The 16,187-nt window shown below is 45.7% G+C and overlaps 1 protein-coding gene across 1 annotated transcript; it reads right to left on the bottom strand.

The window, feature by feature from the left end:
- Window positions 1–6,493: 6,493 nt before the first annotated feature.
- LOC121574384 (glutathione hydrolase 5 proenzyme) lies at window positions 6,494–15,703 on the bottom strand. The gene is made up of 12 exons (XM_041887003.2): window positions 15,434–15,703; window positions 11,924–12,051; window positions 11,713–11,808; window positions 10,832–11,027; window positions 9,554–9,714; window positions 9,196–9,342; window positions 8,850–8,980; window positions 8,578–8,762; window positions 8,274–8,365; window positions 8,011–8,117; window positions 7,708–7,818; window positions 6,494–7,462 (listed from the first exon to the last, which is right to left on the bottom strand). Exons 1-12 carry the CDS (start codon window positions 15,613–15,615, stop codon window positions 7,316–7,318), a joined length of 1,683 nt encoding a protein of 560 aa, XP_041742937.1. The 5' UTR covers window positions 15,616–15,703; the 3' UTR covers window positions 6,494–7,315.
- Window positions 15,704–16,187: the final 484 nt, after the last annotated feature.

Raw genomic sequence — 16,187 nt, 5'->3', positions numbered from 1 at the left:
CAGAGCCTAAGAAGGGTGATGATCAGGACCAGGTGTGCAGATTGCTGATGGGATGCAGGTGCGGAAATCAAGAGAGCTCCCCGGAGCGTTCCAGAACCCTCGGGAAACTGGAGATCACGAGCAGAAAAACTAGTCCACAGACAGGACCCGACTCAGACTGCCGGGATCGTTACAGTACCCCCCTCCGACGAACGCCACCGGGCGGACTCCCCGAGCGCCAGGATGGAGGCGGTAGAAGTCACGGATGAGGTCAGCATCTAGGATCTGTCGCCGCGGAATCCAACTCCTCTCTTCAGGACCATACCCCTCCCAGTCCACGAGATACTGGAAACCCCGGCCCCGCCGTCTGGAATCCATGATGCGTCGCACCGTGTAGGCAGGACCACCTCCGATCATCCGAGGAGGAGGAGGAGGAGGCGGAGGAGGCAACAGAGGACTGAGGAAAACAGGCTTGAGGCAGGAGACATGAAAGGTGGGATGGACTCTGAGCGTCCTCGGTAGTTTGAGTCGAACTGCCACTGGATTGATCACCTTCTCCACCACAAACGGACCAATGAACTTCGGTAAAAACTTCCTAGACTCAGTCCGTAACGGAAGATCCCGTGTGGCCAACCAGACCCTATCTCCGATGGTATAGGTGGGAGCGGGGATCCGGCGACGATTCGCCTGGAGCTGATACCGGTCCGAAACTCTAAGGAGTGCCTTTCTGGCCCGATGCCAGGTCCGGTGGCAACGACGAATCTGGGCCTGAACAGAGGGCACTGAGAGCTCCTTCTCCTGAGAAGGGAACAAGGGAGGTTGGTAGCCATACAGGCACTGGAAGGGAGACATCCCAGTGGCAGATGTAGGGAGAGTATTGTGGGCATACTCAACCCAAGGCAACTGAGAGACCCAGGAGGTGGGGTTGGAAGAGACCAGGCAGCGTAGCGTGGATTCCATCTTCTGGTTGGCTCTCTCCGCCTGACCATTGGATTGGGGGTGAAAACCAGATGTGAGACTGACTGTAGCTCCAATGGCCAAACAGAAGGACTTCCAGACAGCAGAGGTAAACTGAGGGCCACGGTCGGAAACGATATCACTGGGCAAACCGTGGACCCTGAAAACCTCCCTAACCAGGATCTCGGACGTCTCCGAGGCAGAGGGAAGCTTGGCAATTGGCACAAAGTGGGCGAACTTGCTGAATCTGTCCACGATAGTCAGAACGACCGTGTTCCCCTCAGAAGCGGGCAACCCAGTGACAAAGTCCAGGGCCAGATGCGACCATGGTCGCCGGGGAATAGGAAGGGGGTGAAGTAGTCCAGAGCTGGGCCGATTGGTACTCTTATTCTGCGCACACACTGGACAGGCAGCAACATAACCCCGAGTATCCTCGGCCATGGCAGGCCACCAAAAACGTCTGCGAAGAAACGCCATCGTCCGAGCCACGCCAGGGTGACAAGCCATCTTGCTGGCGTGGGACCATTTGAGGACCGCAGGACGAACCGACTCAGGCACAAACAACCGACCGGGTGGACCGTTACCGGGACCGGGCTGCGTCCGAAGGGCCGCCATCACCTCCTCCTCAATCTTCCACCTAACAGCTCCCACGACGCAGTTCCGGGGAGAATTGTCTCGGTCTTGGACCCACTCTCCTCCGTCTTGGAGAACATCCGAGACAAGGCGTCCGCCTTGCCGTTCTTAGATCCAGGTCGGAACGTCAGGGAAAAAATTGAATCGTCCGAAAAACAACGACCACCTGGCCTGGACGGGAGTTGAGACGCTCTAGCCGATTGCACGTAAGCAAGATTCTTGTGGTCAGTCCAGACAATAAACGGTTGCTCCGCCCCTCCAACCAGTGGCGCCACTCCTCCAAGGCAAGTTTCACCGCGAGAAGCTCCCGGTTACCCACATCGTAATTCCTCTCCGCAGGCGAAAGGCGACGAGTAGTAGGCGCAGGGATGGAGTTTACTGTCCGTGGAGCATCGCTGCGACAGGATGGCGCCAACTCCCACATCAGACGCGTCCACTTCAACGACGAACTGACGGGCCGTGTCCGGTTGAGAGAGAATCGGTGCGTTGGTGAATCGCCTCTTCAAATCCAGAAACGCTCGATCCGCCTCCGGATTCCACTTGAAGCTCCTGATACTGGAAGTCAAGGCAGTTAACGGAGCGGCCACACGGCTGTAATCCCGGATGAATCTGCGGTAGAAATTCGCAAACCCCAAAAATCTCTGGAGCTGCAATCTCGTACCGGGCTGGGCCCATTCCAGAACCGCTCTAACCTTCTCCTGGTCCATCCTAATCTCTCCCCTGGAGATGATGTACCCGAGAAAGGATGTCGTGGTGGGCGTGAAACTCGCACTTCTCGGCCTTCACGAACAGGCGATTCTCCAACAATCGCTGCAGAACCTGCCGGACATGCTGGACGTGGTCGGAAGGTTCCTTCGAGAAGATCAGAATGTCATCCAGGTAAACAAACACAAAGAGACCGATCATATCTCTCAGGACGTCGTTCACCATACTCTGGAATACCGCTGGAGCATTGGTCAGTCCAAACGGCATCACCTGATACTCGAAGTGACCCATCGGTGTATTGAAACCCGTCAACCACTCGTCTCCCTCTCTGATCCGGACCATGTGATACGCATTGCGTAGGTCTAGCTTGGTGAACACCGTAGCACCCTGTAAGGAGTCGAAGGCAGAACTCATCAAGGGCAGGGGATACTTGTTCTTGACCGTGATGTCATTCAACCCCGATAATCAATACACGGTCGAAGAGAGCCATCCTTCTTACCCACAAAGAAGAATCCTGCCCCCAGGGGTGATGACGAGGGACGAACGAGACCAGCAGCTAGGGACTCCTTGATGTAGGTCTCCAAAGCCTCACGTTCAGGGCGGGAGATACTGTATAACCTTCCCTTGGGGTAGACAGCTCCAGGGAACAGGTTGATGGCACAATCATATGGTCGGTGGGGAGGGAGTGACAGAGCCTTCTGCTTACTGAACACTTTCCCCAAATCGTGATATGTCTCGGGAACCTGGGACAAATCTGGGGGTTTAGCCTCAATCACCTGACTGGGAACCGAATGGGGACAGGCAGTCTTGAGACAGTTAGCATGACAATCAAGGCTCCAACTCGTTACCTTGCCCGTCACCCAATCGAACGTGGGATTGTGTTCCTTCAGCCAGGGGTATCCAAGGACCAGAGGAACATGGGAAGACGGCAGAATGAAGAATGAAATCATCTCCGAATGATTCCCCGACAACAGCATCTTAACCGGTTCAGTCCTCATCGTGATACGTGCCAGACTACTGCCGTTCAGAGTGGTCGCTTCAATGGCTTCCGGCAATTGCTCCTTGGAAAGCCCCAGCTGTTCCACCAACTCGGCATCAAGAAAGCTTCCATCGGCACCTGAATCGATAAAGCGTTAATCGCTAAGCTCTGATTCCTGTTCACAAGGGTAGCCGGGAAACGGGGTCTGACAGAGGTATTGAGAGGTCGAAACTGGCTCGCTAAAAGTCCTCCCAACTTTAGCGAGCCGCGCAGTTTGACGACCGCCGGGAACAGGTGGCGAGGTAATGTCCCGAACCACCACAGTAGAGGCAACAGTTAGTCCTACGTCTGAGTTGGCGTTCCTCCTTGGTTAACCCGTGCCGCCCTACTTGCATTGGTTCAGAATCGGGAGACAGGACCTCTCCACTAATCCTGTGTGGTGGACGATGATCGACGTATTCTGGTCCAATCCCGACCCGACTGGAACCTGAGAAGCTGATCGATTGGACGGACCCCATTGCTTCTCCCTCCTTCGCTCTCGGACTCGATTATCCACCCGAATAGACAAGGCTACCAAGCTGTCCAGGTCACTAGGCTCCGGATAGGAGATCAACTCATCCTTGAGCTGCTCCGACAGACCCTGGTAAAAGGCCGCTTGCAGAGACTCCTCATTCCACCCACTCTCCACAGCCAACGTCTTGAACTCGATCACGAAGTCGGCCACGCTGCGAGTTCCTTGGTGAAGCGAAAACAGGCGCCTAGCTGCGTCCCTCCCTCGGACGGAATGGTCGAAGAGCTTCCTCATCTCGGCCGTGAACCCCTGGTATGAAGCCATGCAGGGGTCTTGTCGTTCCCAAACGGCTGAAGCCCACTCCAGCGCTCGACCACGCAGCAACTCAATCACAAAGGCTATCCTAGCCTTGTCTGTGGCATAAGAGTAGGGCTGTAGATCGAACACTAACCCACACTGCATAAGGAAAGAACGGCATCTTCCCAGCTCCCCCTCATATTTATCCGGCGTCGGAACCTTGGGCTCACGGAAGGACACAGCTCCAGACGCGGCAGGCGAGATGGGTGAAACCGGTAGTGGCTCCTCCACCGGAAACTTGCGCTGGTTCTGGACCTCCGTCAGACCGGTAGAAAGGTTCCGAACTGCCAACGCGATCTCCTGTAGCTCCGTGCTATGATGGCCCAACATCTTCTCCTGATGGGTAATGGCATGGCGAACAGAGTCCAGGTCCGCTGGGTTCATTACTGGCCGGATCGTTCTGTCACGAAGTTACAAAGCCAGAACCCAGAAGCAGACCAGGACAAGGTAAGTTGAAACGAAGGTGAGTGTTTATTTACAAAGTCAAGAGTGATGCTGAATAATCCAGGGAACAGAGCGGGCGGCGTTGATTAGTTGTTGGGGGTGCAGTGGTTGATCCAATCATGGCTCGGCAGCCGCCGACCACCAGGCAGAGGTTGGATGAAGGTTCCGGACGAGTGACTGCAGATGGAACAAAACGGAGGTAAGTAAACAACAAACCAACAAGGTGCAAAACAACAAAACTAACGCTAGAAGCTCTAAGACTGATACTCTGGTAAACCTACTGTTCATGGCTAACGATCCGGCAGGGAATGGATGTTAGGCCAGAGCCTAAGAAGGGTGATGATCAGGACCAGGTGTGCAGATTGCTGATGGGATGCAGGTGCGGAAATCAAGAGAGCTCCCCGGAGCGTTCCAGAACCCTCGGGAAACTGGAGATCACGAGCAGAAAAACTAGTCCACAGACAGGACCCGACTCAGACTGCCGGGATCGTTACACCAAGGGTCACAAAAAAACTCTTGACCAGTTAAATAGGTCCTGAACCAATTTAGAACTGGACCAGAGAGGCCAACCCATCTCTCGAGTCTGTCCAGAAGGACATCATGGTCAACAGTGTCAAATGCAGCACCTAAATCTAAGGACGGAGAGCTGTTTGGCATCTGTGTTGGCTCTAAGATCATTTACCACTTTAACTAAGGCTGTCTCTGTGCTGTGGTGGGCACAAAAACCAGATTGGAATTTTTCAAAAATACAGTTGGCAGTTTAAAAAAAATTCTCCAGAATTTTGCTTCAGAATGGAAAGTTGGAGATGGGCGGAAAATTGCTAAGAGCTGAAGAATCTAGATTACTGTTATTCAGAATGGGTTTCAGCATAGTAGTTTTTAGTGCAGCGCAGAAAGTGCCTGTGAACAGGGAGTGATTAACAATAGCTTGCACTTCTTCAGATATACAATTAAAAACTGTTTTGAAGAAAGTGGTGGGGATAGGATCGAGAAGGCAGGTAGAAGGCTTAAGTTGTGATATCACTTTTCTGAGCATGTCTGTGTCAACCAGGGAAAATAAATCCATAGTGCCTTTGCGAGGTAGGCTAGGGCACATATCAAACTTCTCATCAGGTCTTGCTTGACTGATACCCAGCCTAATGTTTGTTATCTTATCTCTGAAATATGCCGCAAACTATTCACATTTAGATGTGGAGGAAAGTTCACATAGGTTTGCGGGGTTAGGATTTATCAGTCCATCAATGGTCGAGAAGAGCACTCTCAAATTATTCGGATTATTAGTGATCAAGTTAGAAAAATGAGCCCGTCTGGCATTTGTAATTGCCTTGTTATATATGGCAAGTTGATGTGTCAAAAACGTAGAACCTCTTTTTATAGAAGACATACTCTCCCATCTTCACAAGAACTTTGTCAATATGACTTGACCATGATAATTGACCATTCAGTGTTATACCTAGGAGTTTAGCTTCCTCAACTTGCTCAACGGTCACACCCTTTATGCACAACCCTTTATGTCCTCTGAAACATGACCCGCCAAACCACGCTTCTTAACACCCGCCTGCTTAACTTAGAGAATGTTTTGAACCAAATACAATGCTTTTAGTTTTAGATGTATTTAAGACCAGTTTATTATTATTCACCCATTCTAAAACTGACTCTAACTCCTTTTTTAGAATTCCAGTGAGCCCACTGGCTTTGGGTGCTGACATGTAGAGTGTGGAATCATCCGCATACATAGTTATTCTAGCTTTGTGTAAGACCAGTGGCAAATCATTTGTAAAAAGAGAAGAGTAACGGCCCAAGGCAACTGCCCTGAGGGACACCGTACTGTACATATCTGATGTTAATGAAGTTTCCATTGAAGAACACTCTCTGGGTTCTATTGGATAAATAACTCTACAACCATGTGATGGCAAGTGATGTAAAGCCAAAGTGAGTTTCTTCAATAACAATTTATTATCAATAACATCAAAGGCTGCACTGAAATCTAACAATACAGCTTCAACTATCATTTTATTATCCATTTATTTTAACCAATCATCTGTCATCTGAGTCAGTGCAGTACAAGTTCAGTGCTCTTCTCTATACGCATGCTGAAAGTCAGTAGTTAGCTTGTTCTATTTGGTCAAACACAATTATCTTCACCAGTTTACTAAGATCAGGCAGCAAACTGATTGGGCAGCAAAGGGTGCTTTACTATTTTTAGGCCGTGGAATTCCTTTCTGACACTGTGAAGGGGGCTGTAAAAAGCCTGTTTTATCTCAAAGTGTGAGTCTCTGAGAGTATTGCTGCAACCCTCCAGAGAGGGACTAATACATTTACTTGGAGGATTGAGTTGTAACATGTCCTGTCCTGAATCTGACAAGTCCTTGTGGTCACAGTATGAGTCCCATGTTAGTACAGGCTGACAGGCTGTACTGACCTTCTCTTCCCATTTGAATTCCTTCAGGACCTCCCTTGTGCTATACTGTATGTGTACTGCACAGTTAGTCATTAAAAACAAGCATTTAATTTTATGTACTTGGTCATTCATCAAGAGGACCATTTGATTCTTCTTAAGGATCTTGGACTGTTGGTTTAGAAAACATATTTCATATATAAAGATAATTGAACTACAAAAATAAATCTCACAAAAATGATAGTCCTCTTGGACCTACTCTACAGTGTTCTGAGGCCAATTAATTGGCTGTATGCCTTAGTAAGGACACACCTGGTCTTGGTAAACTCTTAGTGTCCTGGTGTCCTATTGGTCAGTAGCCAGCAGCTTTGCCCTGCTTCCTGACGTCTGACACGGCTGTGATGCATTCGTCCTCCTTGGCCACAGCATTGACCACGTTGAAGAAGTATGGGTAGTCAGTCACTCTGTGTCCAATGACCTTTAGGGCCTCTATCACTGACTGAGAGCACAGACAGACAGACAGTTAGGCAACAACAAAAAAACACCACTCACAGTCCCTTACTCATTCCACTTCAAAATCATGATTTGACTGTATGTCTCTCAAATGGTCACTGCTCTCAGGCAGCTATTACAATCAAGCAGATATTAGCTATAAAAAAAATAGACATCACTTTGTCATCACTCGACAGCCAATTGCAGTGACCTTGGCTGTCATTTGTCATTGATTTAATGAAAGGATATTACCTTATCAAAGCCACGCTCAAACATCACATTGTTGTTGCCATCGACAAACACTACAGGAGAAGCAATGGCATCTTTCAAACTCATCCCCAACCAAAGGTGGTTCATTATGGACTGGAGAGAGAGAGAGAGAGAGAGAGAGAGAGAGAGAGAGAGAGAGAGAGAGAGAGAGAGAGAGAGAGAGAGAGTTGATGAGGCTCTATGAATCCCTTTCTAAAAAAAAGAAAGGTGCTGGGTTGAAAAGGAACAGTCAGACTTGTGACATGTGGTAGAAATTGGTTAAGACACCTGACTCAATAGACTCACCAGGGCCATGGCGGTCGTGATCATGCTACCCCCTGATCCCCCAATTACAAGGGTATTTTTCCCAGAGCTGAGTATAGCTGGAGCCATTGAAGAGGGAGGCTGTTCACCTGTGAGGAATGAGACAAAGTTATATACACAGATATCACCCATAGACTAATATAATAAGATATCACCCCATGAAGACCAGTTAAAGGTTATACAGGTAGTCCTAAGTGATACATTCATTTAAAAAGGTTACTAAATTGAAGATGTTATCTATGTACCTGCACTGACTCTCTCTGCTCTAAAACAGAAGTCAGCCAGCTCGTTGTTGAGAATGATGCCTGTTCTACGAGAGTAAATCCCTGCACCAAAACTGGAGGGAGAGAAAGAAAGACTGCTTTATTAGCCGGGAGAAATGAGTACACAACTCCAAAAGCTACAGTGTTAGCTGGTTTATTTTCCGTCGAGACATCGGTTATATTACTATTTAGAAGGAGATTGTGTTCTAATACAGTAGACAGTGTTCTATTTAGAGGGATGTACTGTTCTGCAATGTTCTCTATCTCAGTGAGGGTAGAGGCTCACATTTGGTTGATGGTGCTTGTGACAGAGACTGCAGATTCATCTTCAGCCAGGACTGACACGTGTGTGGTCCCAAAGCGATCAGGGGAAGGTGTTATGTTGTAGTAGGAGTCGTTGTAGGTACGGTCTTCACTGATCAATAGCCTGATCCGATCAGCAAAGTCAGAGTCCACCATATACGATGCATCCTACATTTAAAAAAATTATGATTTCACATATTAGTGTGTAAAAGTACAGAGTACACTTATAGAGAGGCAGTTCTCTTAGATCCTTACTTTTTTAGTGTTGAAAACAGGATCGTGAATGCTCCTCCTCTGTCCGTTAGCAAATTTAGCTGCCTCTATGTAGTGGTGATAGGTCAGGACCTTCTGGTCCCCCTCCATCGACCTGGGGGTGAAATGGAACCCTGGGAAAGGTCACAAACAGCCAGTCAAATCTCTACTACCTGGTGAAGGTAAATTTTGGAACTGTTCAATGATTGTGAGCTACCACAATGCCACACCATCAACACACTTTAAACATAATGGTTACAAAGCAATATTTCACAATTTTGGATATAGCTGTAGCTGTTGCCTGACTTGAGTTGAAAGATTTGTGAAAGTGTTATACCACATTAGGTACCTTTAACGAGGTTGAGGATGAAGGCGAGCATGGCTCCCCCTGCAGGAGGTGGAGGGATGTGCATCTGGTAATCTCCCAGAGGAACAGTCCAGGCATCCTCCACTCTGACTCGGAATGACTTCAGATCCTTCATGGTAAGGGTCCCACCTAAAATATAATGAGGAGCAAAGTATGTCCATCCATGTTAGCAATCCTTGCACGGACAAGAAAATATAACAATCTGGAGTTTTCATGAAAATGTTTTTTTGGATACTGCTTTTCCCTCTACATTTCTCCCCCTTTCTCTCCCTCCCTCCCTCCCTCTCTCTCTCGCTCTCTCTCTCTCACTTTCTCATTTAGACATATAAATCTCGCCCACCTGCTGCTTTTACGTCTTGGATCAAGTCAAGTCCAATTTGGCCAGTGTAAAAGGCATCTGCCCCTTGTTCTGCAATGGTTTCCATGGTTTCCGCCAGTTTAGGGAACTTCAATGTGTCTCCTATGCCCAGCACCGTCTTGTTCTTGTGGCAGAACACCTCACTGGAAGAGGGGAATGCCTTTAATATACCATACCAACCATAAACAGAGAAAAGACCAGAGAACAAACATAAACATGCATTATTATACAGTGGTATCCGGATGTTATGAGACTTTATTGGATTACAGTGATAGAACAGAATATTTGCAACTGTCAAACATTAGATCTCTGTAATTTCATTAATATCTCCATTCTCATATTATCCCTGAGTATATGTGAATCCCCCTCTCCATCTGCTGGGGTGCCAAGGGCACATTCCCCACACAGCTCCTGTGCTACTGCTCACACGTCTGTTCTGTAAAAGGAAGAGGAGAGAGGAGAGGAGAGGAGCCGAGACGAGGAAACGCCTCTGCAGTCTGTCTGTATCTGCAGTTTGTATTCAGGAAAGCCTCTGCAGTCTGTCTGTGTCTGCAGCACAGGAGGTTGGTGGCACCTTAATTGGGGAGGGGAATCAGTGGAATGGTATCAAATACATCAAACACATGGTTTCCAGGTGTTTGATGCCATTCCATTTGCTCCGTTCCCGCCATTATTATGAGCCGTCCTCCCCTCAGCAACCTCCACTGGTCTACAGTCTGTACTCAGGAAAGCCTCTGCAATCTGTCTGTGTATAGTACCGCATAACCATACGGATGAGAACTTGGTCTGAGCCCACAGATCAAGACTACAGTGAAGGTGTCAAACTCTAAACAAGTTTATTAGCTTCATTGCTAGGGTAATAGGACTGGATATCTGAACTTTTCTGACTGAAAAGTCCTCAGATACATGTACTTTATGCACTATGAAACTACTTTATTGACCTGACATTTGGATAAATGCAATTTAAGCGTATCTTACTTGTATTTATTCAATGGAGCCCAATTGAGACCAAGGTCTCATTTATAATGGTGCCCTGAATACAAACATTTTCACAATCAATCAAATTTACATTCCAAATTAAACAAGAAAAAAACTACAAGGTACAATACTACAATTTCAACACATACACCATTACAATCAATCGAAACAAGTGCAATCCTCAATGACTTCATTTAACACCAGAGTCCTTAGAGTATGGTTAGAATGAAAACAAATGTACATATTTGAGTTCCTGTCTGTAAGTGTGAGATGTCTTACTACCAGAGTGATGTTTCTTTCACCCGGTGTCCTATGAGTGTGATGTTAAGGAGGTATCCCAGGAAGGGTGGCAGAGGGAATCCCTCTCTGGCCAGTCTAATGGTGGGCTCAAACAGCTTGGCCCAGGGCAGCTTCCCATACAGTCTGTGAACCACCTCATACCCACGCAACTCTCCAGGAACGCCAATCCACTGACTACCTGCCAGGGTCCACACAAGCAAAAAGAGATGTTAAAGCTTGCACACACCGCACTGAATGTGGATTTAGTGTTTGTCTGCTGATCGTTCAGCGCGCTGTGTTTTAGGAACCACCCGCTGTAAACGTCTTACTGCCGACATTTTCACACGATGCTACCCCGTGTAGCTCAGTTGGTAGAGCATTGCGCTTGCAACGCCAGGGTTGTGGGTTCGATTCCCACGGGGGGCCAGTATGAAAATGTATGCACTCACTAACTGTAAGTCGCTCTGGATAAGAGCGTCTGCTAAATGACAATTTTTTTGTTTGTTTTTTGATGTAAAATCTGTGCACACTCGGTAAACAAATGACCGCTGGCACTCTGTTCAGAGGTGCTAAGTACTCCCGGTCAGCAAACGCAATTGGAGTGTCTGAGCCCTAACACACAAGCAAAAAGAGAGGTGTGACATCCTGCCACATTCCAGGACAGAGAGCAAGACTAGACATGGAAGGGGTATAGAAATGGTGTTGTAGTTTGCTCACATTTGATGTTAGAATGGCTAAAATGCATTACTCCTTTACTGGTCTGGGAGTTATTTGAATTTAAAAGTAAAAATCAGTTAACTGTTGTCATGCAATGTATACACATTCATACTGTGTATTGATCCATCCATCCATTCATTCATTTATTTATTGGCAGGTCTACCTACCTGTGATAAATGTGACAGATGTGGGACAGCCCTTCAGCAGATCAGCTTTGAATGACTGTGGGACAGTTTCTCTCGAACTGAAGGTTTTCACCTTGCCTGAGAATAGATAGATAAAGAAATGCAGAGGTTATACAATTCCACAACAAACCTTATTGGGTAAACCCCACAGTAAAGTACCACAAATGCAAAGATCAGTAAAGAACAGACTCACCAGTTTTGTCCCTAACAGTGAATATGGAGCCTCCTCCCAGGCCCATGCTCTGAGGGTTGACCAGTGAGGTGCACAACAGAGCTGCAATGGCGCCATCTACTGCCGATCCTCCTTGTAGCAGTATATCTCTGGAAACACAGCCCACAATACAGCAGGGGTTCCCAAACTTTTTTGTTGGCCCTTGACCCCATTTGGATATAAAAAAATGTTTTGCGACCCAACCATGTAAAAAACTTAATGTAATCAACAGCCAATGTTTACTTTTTTATTTGGGTCCCTGACAGTACTTTGAAAGTATTTCAAGCTGAAGGAAGTAAAATGTAAATGTAAGTACAGTGGCTTGTGAAAGTATTAACACCCCTTGGCATTTTTCCTATTTTGTTGCCTTACAACCTGGAATTAAAATAGATTTTTGGGGGGTTTGTATAATTTGATTTACACAACATGCCTACCACTTTGAAAATACAAAATATTTTTTATTGTGAAACAAACAAGAAATAAAACAAAAAAACAGAAGACTTTAGCGTGCATAACTATTCACCCCCCCCAGTCAATACTTTGTAGAGCCACCTTTTGCAACAATTACAGCTGCAAGTCTTTTGGGGTATGTCTCTATAAGCTTGGCACATCTAGCTACTGGGGTTTTTGCCCATTCTTCAAGGTAAAACTGCTCCAGCTCCTTCAGGTTGGATGGGTTCCGCTGGTGTACAGCAATCTTTAAGTCATACCACAGATTCTCAATTGAATTGAGGTCTGGGCTTTGACTAGGCCATTCCAAGACATTTAAATGTTTCCCCTTAAACCACTTGACTGTTGCTTTAGCAGTATGCTTAGGGTCATTGTCCTGCTGGAAGGTGAACCTCCGTCCCGGTCTCAAATCTCTGGAAGACTGAAACAGGTTTCCCTCAAGAATTTCCCTGTATTTAACACCATCCATCATTCCTTCAATTCTGACCTGTTTCCCAGTCCCTGCCGATGAAAAACGGCGTGATGAGAAGTGTTGCGTTTGCGCCAGACATAGAGTTTTCCTTGATGGCAAAAAAGCTCAATTTTAGTCTCATCTGACCAGAGTAGCTTCTTCCATATTTTTGGGGAGTCTCCCACATGCCTTTTGGCGAACACCAAACGTGTTTGCTTATTATTTTCTTTAAGCAATTACTTTTTTTCTGGCCACTCTTCCGTAAAGCCCAGCTCTGTGGAGTGTACGGCTTAAAGTAGTCCTATGGACAGATACTCCAATCTCCGCTGTGGAGCTTTGCAGCTCCTTCAGGGTTATCTTTGTTGTCTTTGTTGCCTCTCTGATTAATGCCCTCCTTGTCTGGTCCGTTGTGGTGCCATATTCTTTCCATTTATTATTAATGGATTTAATGGTGCTCCGTGGGATGTTCAAAGTGTTGGATATTTTTTTATAACCCAACCCTGATGTGTACTTCTCCACAACTTTGTCCCTGACCTGTTTGGAGAGCTCCTTGGTCTTCATGGTGCCGCTTGCTTGGTGGTGCCCCTTGCTTAGTGGTGTTGCAGACAGGTGGACTTTATTTAAATAATTATGTGACTTCTGAAGGTAATTGGTTGCACCAGATCTTATTTAGGGGCTTCATAGCAAAGGGGGTGAATACATATGCACGCACCACTTTTCCGTTATTTATTTATTAGAATTGTTTGAAACAAGTTATTTTTTTCATTTCACTTCACCAATTTGGACTATTTTGTGTATGTCCATTACATGAAATCCAAATAAAAATCAATTTAAATTAAAGGTTGTAATGCAACAAAACAGGAAAAACACAAAGGGGGATGAATACTTTTGTAAGGCACTGTATGGTTTGAAGTGATTAAAATGCATCAGAAAGGTATTGGGAAGTTCAGAAGATCATCAGGCAATAATTGTGTATGATCATCGGTGTAGAAAAGCGAAAGCTCAGCTACAATTAAAGAAATGCGTATCTGAATGGAAGTGTGCAGAGACTTCTTCCTATTTCTCCAGTTTAGCCTTTTGCCTCCAGCACCTTCACCTATCAGCTCTGGATGTGCGGTAGATTCTGCCTACTATACACAATCCCAAAATAATAACTTCCCTTCAAGTGCTAATAAAGGGCTTTCCAAGGATAGGGTCAAAAAATATATATATTAAAATATGATGACAAAAGTATTAAAAGCCTTGTCCTTTCTCCTTCCCTCTATTTGTTAAACAACAACAGAGGAGACAGTAGGGGGATCTGAGAGGCCATGGTGTCAACACAAAGCTTGTTTAGTTTGTACACCCTGCGGAAATGTCCCACCACATAAAAGTAGGTCCAACTTTAATTGTGCTTACATCCTCTCTCCTCCAGTCAGGTGGTGCATGCATGTTGGGTCATCTGGACATCTACACTCTTAGAATAAAAGGTGCTATCTAGAACCTAAAAGGGTTCTTCGGCTGTCACCATAGGAGAACACTTTGAAGAACCCTTTTTGGTTCCAGGTAGAACCCTTTTGGGTTCTATGTAGAACCCTTTCCACAAAGGGTTCTATCTGGAACCATGAAAGGTTCTCGAATGGGAACAATTGAAGAACCCTTTTGGAACCCTTTTTTATAAGAGTGTAGAGTGTCTTCATGCCTCATTTATTGCAAAAGAATTATGAGATTTTCACATGACTTCACACGACTGAACAAGTAAATGCATTGCTCATGAGTGGAAACTCTTGGCAGGCGATAGGGGAAATGGTATGACCTATAACACAGAGAAGCAAGCTGATCTCCTCAGCTGAAGAGTTTCTGTTGAGGTACATGTTTTTGCTGGGGGAGCTGACTATTGGCCATGCTTGATTTAATTCTACCTATTTTAGGGTCATGGTACAGTAGCCCTCACATTAACACAACGTTGATGCCAAGCTAGGGGTTATATCAAAGGAATGGAAAGGCCAAACCAACTGAGTATATGCAAAAGTGTCAGAATGTGCTTAAAATACATGGGAAAAGTCACTGATAAAAAAATATAACAAATGCTTATTGTAGGCGTAAATGTGCTGAATTTACAGACATTGCCCTTGACTGGCACACTTCATTTAAAAAATAAAAGTAAAGCTATAGATCTGATCAGTCACAGTTGAATCAAGTCACTTGGGTTCAATACAATGAATAGTTCTGTATAATCTCCATGATAGCCCCTCAAATCTCTTAAACTGCTTACTATTTAGTAGTCTATGCTACCAACAGCTTATACCTAACTGCACCTTGGCTATCAGTTGAAAATGAATAGCCTACACTATGTAATCACTGCAGTAAAGAGCGTTCTTGCCCTACTAAAATGACAATTATATTGTCCATGATATGGCACGCAGCTTGAACCCAGTTGAACTTGGCCATTTTGGTAAATTAACATCAAACAACACCGGTTTAACCAGACTACCAAATCCATGTATCATTGGTAGCCCATTAGAGCAGTACAACTTTAGATAACATGTTTTAAATAAATGATAATTTATTATAACTAGCTGTATGATCTAGGCGACCATATTCTACTTTACCTGCCAATGTCCGAGCAAAGTTTCGAGTCCGCAGAAACCGCAGCGTGCTTGAACGTGTCCTCGGAGCATCTTCTGTGGATAAATACGCCGAAGGCTAGTATGCAGAGACAGATGGATATTATAGAACCTAATAATACGATACAGAGACAGCAACCAACCCGCCATGGCTTATATTTGGCCATGCTTTCAAGAGAAAACTTTTTCAAGAACACTTTCTGCCCTGCAGAGAATAATATCGTCCCGTTCAAGAGCTCACGGCTCAGTAATCAATGAGCCCTTATTCTCCTCCTCCACTCAATCAAATTTGAGCACTTCTGAAGTGAAAGTGAACGTTGTTTTCCCTTGAGCCATGCCAGATATATACTGAACAAAAACATAAACGCAACATGTAAAGTGTTGGTTTCATGAGCTGAAATAAAGAATCCCAGAAATGTTCCATATGCACAAAACGCTTATTACTCTCTAATGTTGTGCACAAATTATTTTAAATCCCTGTTAGTGAGCATTTCTCCTTTGCACAGATAATCCATCCACCTGACAGGTGTGGCATATGAAGAAGCTGATTAAACAACATGATCATTACACAGGTGCACCTTGTGCTGGGGACAATAAAAGGGCACTCAAAAAATATTTGTCAGCAGAGTGGGGAGAAATCTCTCTCTCTGCTGCTTCTCCTTACTTTTTGAAGAAATTAATTTGTTCAAACTGTTCAACTATTTTCTTTCTCTCTCGTTGAGTCAACTACTCACCACGT

The sequence above is a fragment of the Coregonus clupeaformis genome, chromosome 9, assembly GCF_020615455.1.
Source record: "Coregonus clupeaformis isolate EN_2021a chromosome 9, ASM2061545v1, whole genome shotgun sequence".
Taxonomy (NCBI): Eukaryota; Metazoa; Chordata; class Actinopteri; order Salmoniformes; family Salmonidae; genus Coregonus; species Coregonus clupeaformis.
Note: the sequence above shows the minus strand (reverse complement) of the source record. Positions and strands in the feature narration are given on the sequence as shown.

Excerpts from the sequence above, each read along its gene's own strand:
- LOC121574384 (XM_041887003.2), bottom strand. The coding sequence starts at position 15,615 with ATGGCCAAATATAAGCCATGGCGGGTTGGTTGCTGTCTCTGTATCGTA. Across the intron at positions 9,715-10,831 it reads GTGAAAGAAACATCACTCTG|TGAGGTGTTCTGCCACAAGA; the intron begins GTAGTAAGACAT and ends CCCCTCTTCCAG. Across the intron at positions 8,118-8,273 it reads AGCAGAGAGAGTCAGTGCAG|GTGAACAGCCTCCCTCTTCA; the intron begins GTACATAGATAA and ends CATTCCTCACAG.